The sequence below is a fragment of the Patella vulgata genome, chromosome 2, assembly GCF_932274485.2.
Source record: "Patella vulgata chromosome 2, xgPatVulg1.2, whole genome shotgun sequence".
Lineage (NCBI taxonomy): Eukaryota > Metazoa > Mollusca > Gastropoda > Patellidae > Patella > Patella vulgata.
In genome coordinates, this window is record NC_065880.2 from 24,251,749 (window position 1) to 24,264,719 (window position 12,971).

At 32.8% G+C, this 12,971-nt stretch overlaps 1 protein-coding gene across 2 annotated transcripts in view; it reads left to right on the forward strand.

Annotated features, from left to right (window-relative positions):
• LOC126810781 (protein bicaudal C homolog 1) overlaps positions 1-12,971 on the forward strand; it is a 56,122-nt gene that overhangs the window by 37,455 nt on the left and 5,696 nt on the right. For both annotated transcript variants that reach the window (XM_050536047.2, XM_050536048.2), the window contains 9 exons: positions 128-201; positions 519-681; positions 8,948-9,082; positions 9,710-9,907; positions 10,090-10,182; positions 10,398-10,560; positions 11,477-11,637; positions 12,268-12,428; positions 12,759-12,882. In XM_050536047.2, coding sequence (XP_050392004.2) covers positions 128-201; positions 519-681; positions 8,948-9,082; positions 9,710-9,907; positions 10,090-10,182; positions 10,398-10,560; positions 11,477-11,637; positions 12,268-12,428; positions 12,759-12,882 — 1,272 coding nt within the window. The remainder of the gene's footprint in view (positions 1-127; positions 202-518; positions 682-8,947; positions 9,083-9,709; positions 9,908-10,089; positions 10,183-10,397; positions 10,561-11,476; positions 11,638-12,267; positions 12,429-12,758; positions 12,883-12,971) is intronic.

The window sequence follows — 12,971 nt, forward strand, 5'->3', positions numbered from 1 at the left end:
TGGTTTTGTTTAAGGATCAATTTCAGTACATATTGGTGTTATTTAATCAGTCAAGTATTAGATAATTTCTGAAAATTACAAATGACAATCATCAGCTGAGTATGAGTTTTAATATTGTATTCTTTAGGTCAGATTTCACAGCTAATGGAGAAGTTAGATGTGTATATAAGTGTTAAACCAAAACCAAAGCAACCAAGCAAGGTAAAGCAGATCTGTATTATATATATAATGATGTAGTTCTTTGGATTTGAAATATTTTTTGGACCATTCCCTAATTCAAAAACTTTGATGTCCCTCTGTTGGATAAAAATTTAATCAAGTTCTGAAAAAATATAATATAAAATATAAATACCCATACTTTAAATATAAAAAAAGACAAGGAAAAGAACTTATTAATCACATTTTGTGATAGCCCATATTTTCAAATTGCCCATCACTGGAGCATTCCCAGCTGTTATAGATATATTTCATCTGTAGGTTAACTTGTTGTAATTTTATTTGAATATTAATTATTACAGTCTGTGATTGTTAAAAGTATAGAAAGAAATGCTACCAATATGTATTTGGCCCGGTTATTTTTACTTGGAGCAGAGATGGAAGATTGGAATATTTCAGCTTGTAACCGTGGAAATAATACCATTGGTTTGACGTCTGCTACTGGTCTGGGTTTGAACACTCTAGGTAAGTCTGCACTATTACTATGCAAATTTTATTACATAAATGATATATTATATGTTAAAAATTGGCCAACAACGCACTAAATAATCACACAGGATTAATTTTCTCTACACAGTAGTACAGTGTTTTTGACCGAATGCTAAACTACTGAAATTAAGATGGATCGTGATGTATACTACAGGCCTCACGTTTCTGGTCTATTTACCAGTTGTAACTGACTGGCGGTAAAATTTGACCAACAGGAGAATTCACCTGGCAAAGTTACATACCATGAAATAAAATATTACAAATGTTTTAATCATAAAACACAACATATACAATAAAACACAATAAAACCACTAAAATGCAAAAACTGAGAGCAATAACTTACTTTTAGTTTCAAAATGAAGTCAAATTATGTATCTGCGCCAAACAAGGGGGGTTGGATGGCCTAATGGTTAGCAGGTGCACGCTGCACTATCATACAGATGTTATTGAGTCAACTGGCGGGGTTTCGATTCCCCGGTTGTACGTGATAAGTAGGGTCGTCTGTCCAACCTTGTGGGTTTTCTCTGGGTCCTCTGGTTTCCTCCCACTGCTAAAGACCCCTATGCGCTAGCGAATTATTGAAATAGAATTGAACCGTGTGTTAGTCACAAAATGACTTAGTTTGTGTCGAGTGGATGTTAAACCCCATTTCTCTCTCTCTGCGGCAAACAAAGTTTAGAAAGGCATATTGAAATGACTCTGTCCCAGTTTTGTGTTTCATAAACTGTTCAATACATCTTTATAAAACTTTGGACACACATCAACCTTGTTATAATAGCTATGATTTTTTTTAAATTAAAAATTTCTCGGAGTTGAATCATTTGTGTATTTAGATGAAAACAAATTTGATTAAGATTTTGGTATACAAAATTGCAGAATGTTAATGTCTAAAGTTTCTTGTTGCTGATGAATGTTAACAACTATTATAAATGTTGTATGAAAGTTTCTGTACGTTTTAAAAGTTTTCATTAGAACTATTATTATGTTGAGATAAATTATCTTTAAGAATGACTATAAAATGACAAAATACCGATTAACTGAATCTATGTGGTGGTCGAGGTGAGATTCTGCGTAAACCGTTTCTGAAATTAATAGTGTGATATCAGTATGTATCTTTATTTGTTCAGTTCATCTGATATTTACATATTAAAAACACATGTTATTTCTACAATCAAGATTATGTAATGGTCGTGCAATGACTTAAAATATAAAACCTAATGTTGAAAGATTGGACATACGCTAAAAGCAATTGACATTAAACTGATTATTATTTTGTTTAAAGACATGCTCTAATAGAAACACCTGATATAACATTCTGTTAAAACTGGCACAAAATTCTATTTATTTATTCTAGATAAAAACTATATTAAAGTTAACTAAATAGACATTAGCACTATAGCAACTGTACTTTTTTATGGGAGAACTTAGTCCGAAGAAACATTTTTGTGCAAAAAATTTGACTGTTTCATTCAGGTGAAAGGGAAAGGAATTCGGCCTGAAAACACGGACTTCCTTCTCAAGTTATTCTCAACCTACGCTAGGGTTCCCTATAAGTGAAAAACACTGAGTGGTTGCAGATTCTCATCAATGATTAAAACTATGTAATTAATTTTGTACCTTATTATATTTAAAATAACCTTAGATCCATCCACAAGTTCCTAAAACCTCTTAAAAAGAAAATTTGTATTATTCGTAAATTGAAAGTTAAGAGGTCAGTTTCTCACCGATGGATGGGAAGATGTGTCTCAAATTTTGCTTACTATGTAACTGTTTAGTCAAACCACCATCAATCTGAAATTATAGTTTTACCAACCAAGAATGGTCTCCCAAACACCCATTCCTCTTTAACATCTAATATTATACATATACATAAATACATAAACTTGTAGAATTGTTCCATAAATAGGGAGAAGATTTCAATTCATCATCAGTGTTAATAAAGACATGATTAGATTTTATACATGTTTGCCAAAAATAATCTATTCCTGTGCATATATACACAGATGTTGAAAATCTTAAGTGGTTTTTCAAAATGAGATCCTGTAAAGTGATGATTTTCTGAAATCAAAATTCAATTAAGAAAGGTTTTTTGAAAGCATAATTTGCTTTTTAATTCCACCTCTTGTTAGTAAAATTTAATGTTGTAATGTTCAGTTACTAATATCCACTATGTCCTAGCATTAAAATTGAAGGGCCATGTTCACTCATAGTGTACTGGATCACATTCTGGTTTCCTTTTGGACACAATACTATTGAAGGTTATATTTTTATCCCACGCTAAATGAAGAATATTGTAAAGGGTTCTGTCCATCCTAGGTTTCGCTTGTTGAGCATATTACATAAACCATTCAAAATCTCTACATGAAACATTTTGCACACAGGAACCTCTTATAAGATATTTTCCAATTTTAATTATTTTTTGTTTCCATAGAAACAATTTTGACAAGTTTGTTATTGTAATAAAAATTCATGTATACCATATATGAATGGCAAAATGACTAGGTTGGTTTTGAGTGGACAACTGGACATTAAACCCCATTTTATATTTGTTGGTAGATTGAGCTGAATCAGTATAGGCTATAAAGTGTCTTTAGGTTAAAAAAATAAATAAATTTGTTCAAGTAGAGTACTAAGTTATTCTGACTAGTGGAATTTTATCAATGAATATATAGATATCTCTGTAAGAATTCCTATTAATATCAAGGGAGGGGTATAGACAGTTGTACTGTAGTGTTAGTGTCTGGTTCAAATCTGGCTAACTTGTAGTAGGATAATAGAAATAGTAATATAGACTGTAATTTAGATGGTAATAAAAATATATCTTTATTTAGTTTGATGAAATCATGGATGTAGGGTTAAGCAGCTCATTATTATGAATAAACTAAGTATAGTACCGGTAATAATTTATACCATTTATGAAGAAGAAAAAGTAAAAATATATATCTTTATTTAGTTTATCATTATGAACTAAGTATGGTAATAATTTGTACCATTTATGAAAAACAGAATGTAAAATGTATCTTTATTTGGTTGGATAAAATATTGAGTAATCCAACTTATCATTATGAACTAAGTATAGTAATTATATATGACAGTAATTAAGACCAGAAAGTAGAAATGTATCTTTGATAAAATCATGGATGGCTCATTGAAATTTATCATTATCTTTATAAACTAAGTATAGTAATTATGTTTGCCAGTAATAAAGAACAGACAGTAAAAATGTACCTTTGTTTAGTTTGATAAAATCATGGGTGTTGGGTCATTGACATTTATCATTATGGATTAAGTAAAGTAATAATTTATGCCAGTAATGAAAGACAGAATGTAAAAATTTATCTTTGGTTTGATAAAAATGGATATTGGGTTACTTAACTTATTATTATGAATTAAGTAAAGTAATAATTTATGCCAGTAATGAAAGACAGAATGTAAAAAATGTATCTTTGGTTTGATGAAATGGATCTTGGGTCATTTAACTTATCATTATGAACTAAGTAAAATAATAATTTATGCCAGTAGTGAAAGACAGAATGTAAAAAATGTATCTTTGTTGGGTCATTCAACTTATCATTATGAACTAAGTATAGTAATTATTTATGCCAGTAATGATGAACAGAAAGTCAAAATGCTGATTCCATCAACAGCTGTGCTGTATTTGTATTTATCTTGGCATTTTAAAGTAAGCTGAACTTCCTGAAAAAAGACATTTTTCTTTAGGTTTATCAGTATATGTAGCATATTTTAGTCTAGAACAAAATCATCTTACATCATCTACCTGTAGGTTAAAAAGACTCCAGGTTAAAAAGACTCTGTTTAGTTATTTGTCACATTGAGTTGTTTCAGTGGTGGTAGTACAAAGTATTATTTTCTCGCTACACTATCTACATTACAGAGCATCATTCGTGTGGAACTCACTTGCAGAATATAATGGACAGTGTGATTCTGTGTCAGTTTTCAAATATAAAGTGAAAACTAGGTTATTAAGTCACTATCATTAACAATTGAAAAGAGAAATGAAATAAAATGAAATTTGGTTTAAAGTACTACTTTTCTGCACCATGTGAGCTAATAAAGATGAGTATACACCATAAAGTGTGCTATGAGTGACATTTTGCCTGGACAGCAGCACTACGGTCTAGCGTTCTTTTGCATGCAAGCCGTTGTCTACACCAGACTGACTATACAGTGTACGTGCCAGGTCCTCTGTCCTGCACCACTGACAATGGGACACCTCGTCTGAGATACCTGAGGAAGTTTCTAGGCCAACACCGAGAGAGAATCTGAGACTTTCTGTTTAGCGAGCCAGCATATTACTCACTGAACCACAGCAGCTCACAGTCCCTAGTGGATTAAACAGTTGCTATATAATTGAGAAGTGGTATTTATTGTTCTGGAAAGATTAGGCTTACAATACCTCTTCTACATGTCATTTCTTTTATGACAATATCAACGCCTTAGCACCTGGTAGGCTACATGTAGATATTGACTACCCCAATTCCTTGAAAAAATTAGAGATCAATGATCTTTTTAGCATTGAGTTTTGTAGATCATTTTTAAAACTGCTGCTCCTTAAACTGCCTCAAACCATCTGAGCCACACAAACAATAATATAGTCCATAAACAGTTGACAGGCGGTTAGGGGTGCTAGAGGGAGCAGTAGTTTTGGGAAGTTTAGCGTTAATAAAATGCATTAGCGTTAATAAAATGCATAAACAAAATATTTCTGTGCAATTTAACTCCAGTCAGATTTATTCTTAGCAAAGTTGGTATACATATGAATTTATAAATAAAATATAATCAAATTTAGGATGTGCTTTAATATAAATATACATACAGACTCTTCACAAGGAGATCATTGTGAATTAAGAAAATAAAAGATATCTTGGTTTGAGCACTTTATCGGCAAGTGGAGATATGTCTAATCTTGTAGGAAGAGAGAAAAATTTGCACACATTCAGACTTTTTTTATGGGAAATAAAAACAGTTTTATAACATTTGGCCAAATTCCAATTACTGAGGTGAAATGGTCGAACCTGTTGCATCAACTTTAGTCATGCATTTACTGCGAGATTAACATAGAGATAAGCAGACGTTTTATTTGTTATGTGGATGAAATGTGTGTTCTCTCTTTTTAACTCTGTTCATCTATTTCATGCGTTTGTCTTTAGACATCATCTTGAAAACCGATTTGAATTCAAATTTACTTTAAGTAAGTTTAAACTTGTTTAAGTGTGTACACTGCGGCAGGATTTGCAAGATTGTTATTACACAACAAAATAAATAAACAAAGAAAATAAGCAAGGAAATTGTGAGATTATTTCTGGCATAGTACAATGCAGAATATAACTCTGGTATTGACGGATTGACGGAATGAAATTCCTTTTTATAATCCATCACCTAATTAAATATGACTGTAATTCTGTAATGTCATTATCTATATCTTTTGGTCTTGTCAACATGGCAGAAAAAATCTTCAGCCATTTTCAAACTCGGTTCTTACTTGACAATCGTGGGGTCGGACCAAAAACATGGATCATGTCTATTAATTGGTAGTGCACATAATAGATCCCTTGGCAGTTGGAATTCATGGTTGAGTAGGCTGAAGTGAAACACTGCTGTCAAGACAAAATTTTCCCTTTTGCATTGCACATGTACTCATAGAAATAATTGTAAGTTTCAAATTAAAAACACTTATATGGATATACTACTTCTGAATTTATTAACATGCTACTTCTATATGTCTTATACGCTGGCTCGCTAGCCTGGAGGTCGGGTGTTCGATCCCTGCATTGGCCGAGAAAGTTCATCCAGATTTTCCGGCGTGGTTCTCCCTTGTCAGTGATGCAGGACGGAGGGGCTGACAAGGAAAGCTGTCTAGTCGTTCGGATGGGACGAAAAACCGAGGTCCCGTGTACACATTGGCGTGCACGTAAAAGATCCCTTGGCAGTTGGAATTCGATATAAGAGTAGGCCGTAGTGCCGCTGTCCGGGAAAAATTTCCCTCATAGCACACTGTATGGCGTATGCCCGTCTTCATTAGCCCAGGTTAGGAGCAGAACAGTAGGACGTTAAACCCCATTTCATTTCATTTCATTTCTATATGTCTTATAAGGATTATGTAAGTCTCAATTGAAAATAGGTGAGAAATTAAACACCATTCCATTTCTGTTTACTTTTAATTTTGAAGCAATAAAGTTCTTGAGAAAAACCGTTTGTATATGTTGTATGTATGACCCATTGCTAGGACACATTTTGACTTTGTATTACGGGGCTCTTATTTCTGTTATCATTGAGTCAAGTGTTGAGGTTTCGATTCCCCGATTTTCCTACCTTCTGGTTTCCTCCCACTGCTAAAGACCCCTACGCGCAAGCAAATTATTGAAATAAAATTTAACCATATGTTAGTCCCGAAATGACCTAGTTTGTGTCGAGTGGACATTAAACCCTATTTCTCTCTCTCTTTCGATTTCCCACTTGTACGTGACAAGGAGTAAGGCCTCTGTCCAACGTCGTGGGTTTTCCCTCTGTCCTCCGGATTCCTCGCATTGCTAAAGACTCCTACGCAAAACCAAATTATTGAAATAAAATTGAACCACATGTTAGTCCGAAAATTACCAAGTTTGTGTTGAGTGGACATTAATCCTCGTATCTCCCCCTCTTTTTCATCTCTGTTATATTTGCCTGTCTTGACTGACTAGCATTCAAATTAGCTGGCTTTAGAACTTGCCTGTCAGTCACAAAATTTGAATTCCAAGGAATAAATACAGTTAAAATTATAGTTTTTATGTATAAAACACTTAAGAGTATATAAACAAATTTGGATAATGCTAAATATCGTCATATTCTTTGTAAAAAATGTTTTGTTAATCCAAGTAAAATGACTGGCAAACTTATGAAGTGAAATCGCTGCTCTTGAACAGAAACATTTTGCGAACTCTCAGTGATGACATTTCTCGAAAACTGCTGACTGCTGATCATTTTTTTTTTTTTACGTTGCCTGGTAAATTAACTGAAACCATTTAAGATTATTTTAAACCAATATTATATAATCTCTGATTTTAATACTATTAAATGATTTACTGACATTATAACTGTACAGCTCTCCACTAAAAAACTATTATTTATTAACCACTTGCTAAGAGATACACAAATAAAAGATTTAATTTCCACAAAAAAATCATCTCAAGTATCTAATGGTATTCATTATTATCACCACTTGCACCTGCTGTTAGTGGTAATATCTTGAGACTGTTTCTTGAGTAAAGTTTGCTTAAGAATGAATCTACTTGAGAAGAAAAGGAATTTATTTTTCTGTATGGTTGAATTGAGTGACATATTGGAAGGTGTTGCCAAGATAATTTCTAGCAGAAGTCCAACTTAATGTTAGTTTTGGCAACTATATAGGGGTTTTTTTTTAAAAGAAAACTTAAATTAATGATTTTTGGAAGTATATAAAAAAAGTGTTAGTTAAGTTAAGTATGAACTGTTGATAAGAAATAAGCAAATTAATATTTACATATATTAAGATTTGTTAGCCAAAAACATAGAATCTATCTTTTATGCACCTGTTTCAGCAAAATCAGATCATAAAGATTAAACATTAAAGATTTATCCAGCTGATTTTTTATATGAAATTTATCGTTGTTCATCTGTTGCCAATTAATTTTCTATAATAGGTAAACCATAACAATAGATATATTTTACTGACATTGAACATGGCAATCAGGATTCATCAGAGTTTTCAAGTATTAACATAACAACCTGTTTACCTTTGGCTCGAATGTACTGGGGGGGGGGGATGGCTGAATGGTTAACACATGCGTGCTGTATCATAAAGTCTGTCATTGAGTCAACTGGCGTGGTTTCAAATCCCAGGTTGTACGTGACAAAGAGTAGGGTCGCCTGTCCAACCTCGTGGGTTTTCTCTGGGTCCTCCGGTTTCCTTCGACTGCTAAAGACCCCTAAGCGCAAGCAAATTATGGAAATAAAATTGAACCATATGTTAGTCTCGAAATGACCTAGTTTGTGTCGAGTGGACGTTAAACCCCATTTCTCTCTCTCTCTCTCTCTCTCTCTCAAATGTACAGGTAACAGTACTGTACACAATCCTTAACCATTGATCATTTCAACCAGTTGATGCAGAACAATAGTACGTTAAACCCAATTTCATATTAATCATTTCAACTGAATGTCGATAATAATTCCTATGTATGGTGTATATTTTGAAACTATTTTTCAGGGTATATAAGTCACAACATGTTAAATGTAAATACAACCAATTCACTGCTGATGTTAAATGGACATAGAAGTCCAACTAGTCCTCATAATATTCCCTCACCAACCAGTCCTAACCATTGGTTGACAACCACACATAGTAAGTTATCACTACATATAATAATATTCTCTCACCATCCAGTCCTAACCATTGGTTGACAACCACATATAGAAAGTTATCACTACATATAAAAATATTCCCTCACCAACCAGTCCTAACCATTGGTTGACAACCACACATACATAGTAAGTTATCATTACATATAAAAATATACATGACTGTGTATCAATCAGCCGTAGATTTTGAGCACATAGAAGAAGAATATAAGCCATCTTTGTGCAAGGAACAAAAGTATGTGTAGTGATCATCAATTAATTGGGGAGAAAAAAAATCACTGGCCTGTCAGTTCTGAGGAATAGATGAATGATATGTCAGAGTGTTTATCAGGTTAAAGCCACTGATCGTCATTTGAGGGATTGTTTAACAAACATTGATATTGTGAAAGTTGGATCAAAACAGGAATATCAGTCCAATAATTATTTTGTTCTGTTCAAGAAAGATTGTCTGTCCAAACTTGTGGCTTTTCTTTGGTTTCCTCCCACTACTAAGGACCCTTGCATGCAAGCGAATTATTGAAATAGAATTGAACCAGTTTGTGTTGAGTAGACGTTAAACCTCATTTCTCTCTCTCTTTTTGATACTCATCAGATATTGTTTTCATTACAGATGTGTATAGTCCATTAATGGTTGTTACTCCTGCCACGTCATGTACCGTCCAACAACCACTAAATATCATGTCACAATGTCACAGTGTCATGTCGTCATGTCAGAACAATAGGTCACAGTTAAATGGTTATCAGAATGATTATAATCGAGCCAGTGCCTTTATATCTGTTTTACCACAAACAGGTAATACAAGTCAAGGTATGTAGCTTTTATAAATCGGGGATCCGCAGTGGCTTAGTGAGTAAGATGCTGACTAGCTAACATCTCAGGTTCACTCCCAGTTTTGACCAATAAAGTTCCTCTGGATTTTCTGGCAAAATTTCACCTTGTCAATTGTGCAGGACAGAATTGTTAGCATTATAAATATTTTTTTTTTGCAGGTCATAGTAGCAATAACAGTGATTCTACTAGTCCACGTCACAGTCCACCTGGTAGTCCAAGTCCTATAACCCATAGTAGCCCTTGTCATCCAGGTAGGAAACTTATTTATTATGTACACTTTATTTTCATAAATATCTATGTAGGTTAAAACATAAAAGCCATAATGGGGTTAATACCGTATCACTGTTTAAAGGACAATCTGGCAGTTGCTTTTTTTTCACATACTATTTATTATTGAGTTCTATGTTCTTACCATAGAAATGACAAAATTCAGAGTAATTAAAGAATTGTATTGCTTATATTTCAGTTGATTTATCAGGTTTACAGACAGCTGGTGCTATAGGTGATATATTAAATAGAGAATCAACACTTACTAGTAGTGGACATACATTAGATCTGCTAGGTTTAACTACTATAGTACCACCATTAACTAACTCACAGTCAATCTTCTTGGATAACATGCATTTAAAGTAAGTTATGGACAGATTTCCTTTAGGGTTTGTTGCAAAATATTAACACTTACCTCCAAACAAATACCCACAGATAAATCTCCAACCATCCACCCACCTACCTGCCGTGCCCATTCCTGCTAACGGAGTAGGAAAATATTGATGTATTTCCATTCATGATTCAGTATTAAATAACTGACATTTAATTTATCATATTCTTTCCGTGGTGTCATTTATCCCATCCACACGAGTTCATGGGTTATTCGTTTGGAGGCAAGTATTGAAATATTGTGACTGTCCCTTGATTTAGTAACTCAACATCTAGATGTACTTCTTTGATGTTTGCAATCAAAATAATGTACACATATTGAAAAAATATACTGAAAAAAATATTTGAATTATCCTGGTTAATATAAGTTTTGAATGCCATTACAGTATTATTTTAAGACATGTGAAATGATAGGCTGTTGTGGGGCTGTGGTAGTTGGGTCGTCAGCATTCCAATCTCGGCTAGAATGTGCCTGTTTAAAGTGTGCCTAGTCATTCGGATGGGATGAAAAACCGAGATCCACCCTTGTATACATTGGTGTTCTCGATTAAGAAGTTGAAAAATGATGAACAGTATAACTAGTATTTTCTCAAAAAGACCAAAGTGTTGTGTTGACGAGACATTAGACCCCATTCCATTTCATGACTTTAATAGATGTTGTGGGTACTTATCGGTAATTATCTTTGAAGGAATATCTTATATCAGGATCAGTTTCTTATCTGTGTATTTTTAAATGTCAGTTAGTTTATCAAAATTAGAACTATCAAACTAATTTATAATATAGAAATGTTGATAATTTATATAGTAATGTTGATAATTTATAGTAATGTTGATAATTTATAGTAATGTTGATAATATATTGTAATGTAATGTTGATAATATTTATAGTAATGTTGATAAGAAGAGTGAAACATCATGTATGGATTCTGGTAGTTCAGAGAAATTAGCACCAGGAATAGAAAGAAAAAATTCAGCATCTTCTCTGTTTTCGTCAACTATTTCTTTCTCACCTTTTGATTATGAAGAAAAGAAATTAATGGCTTTGAAAGGTTTGTATTAATTTACCTTATATCTCAATTGGCAATTTCTTAATTCAATTGAATTTAAGAGTATTTTTTTTTTATCAAATACAATGTATTTAAAACAACCATTCTTTATTATTTTGAATAAAATTGAATATTGTGAAAGTTGTTTTTTTGAAAAATGAACAAGAATTGTCTCCCCTGTAGCATCAATTCTGTCCTACCTAGTTCTTTTGGGGTTTTATGGAGAAGTGCTAGGACACAGAAGACTATAGTAGGTTTAAATGAAACAGCGATATCGAGTTGATATAAATCAACAGTTATCTCTTCTGACTCTCCTGTTTGTTAAATCAAGAGAGGTTAAATGAACTAGAAATGTCTTGTCGTCTGCATCTTGATATCTTTACTAATGAATAAAACTATGCATATTTGGTCACATCAATTTGAATTTTATTCTTTCACAACATCTATTAAAAATATTGCTTCATATTTATACAAAAAAACTACTGAGTCTTGAAATTTTACATAAAAATTAATTCCGAGACTTGAATAGCTATTTATTTATATAAACACTGACTGAAGAATTAAATAAATTGTTTTGGGCTTACTTTCCTTCTATACATATAAATTAAATGTCCTTTTGGTATTTTTTTACAGCCATCCGTAAGAAACCAGAAGGTGAATCACGACATCCAACTGATGCTTGGTCGGGTATGGGATTTTCAAAATCAATGCCCGAATCTGCCATTAGAGAAAGAATGGGACAGATTGGTATATCTTCTAAATACTGTGAACCTTCAATGACGGCTTCATATCAGGTAAACAGTCATTTCATAAAATAAGAGGTTGTTCATTTTTCATCAAAATGATTAATTATTGGTCCGAGGTCTAGTATAGTATACTTTAGTGAGAATTGAAATGGTAGAAACATCTTGATGCGTGAAAAGGAGAATTTACATCTGGTACATTAAACACAGGATATAAAGTCATTACACGACTACACCTTGGCATGGCTATCAAACTTGACTGTCTGGAAGTGATGTTGATAGACTGGAGAACTTTAGGAATCGTAAGAATACATCATTTAACAAGTAGAAATTCTCAAAATGCATGTATTGAAAATGGAAACCCCTGTTTTATATTTTCAGCCAACAACATCAGAGATATCTGAATGTTTAAATATAGATCGTGATCCATGGAAAGATCAAATGGTATCTGTTAATGCTCCTATGAATAAAGCTCCTGGTGAATATCCTAGTCCTAGAAAGAAGTGTAAGTTGTCTACTTTTAGTTCCGCTGTCTACTTTTAGTTTTGTTTTATAGTTAATAGTTTCAATGGGTTAAACTTATATAAGCTTATA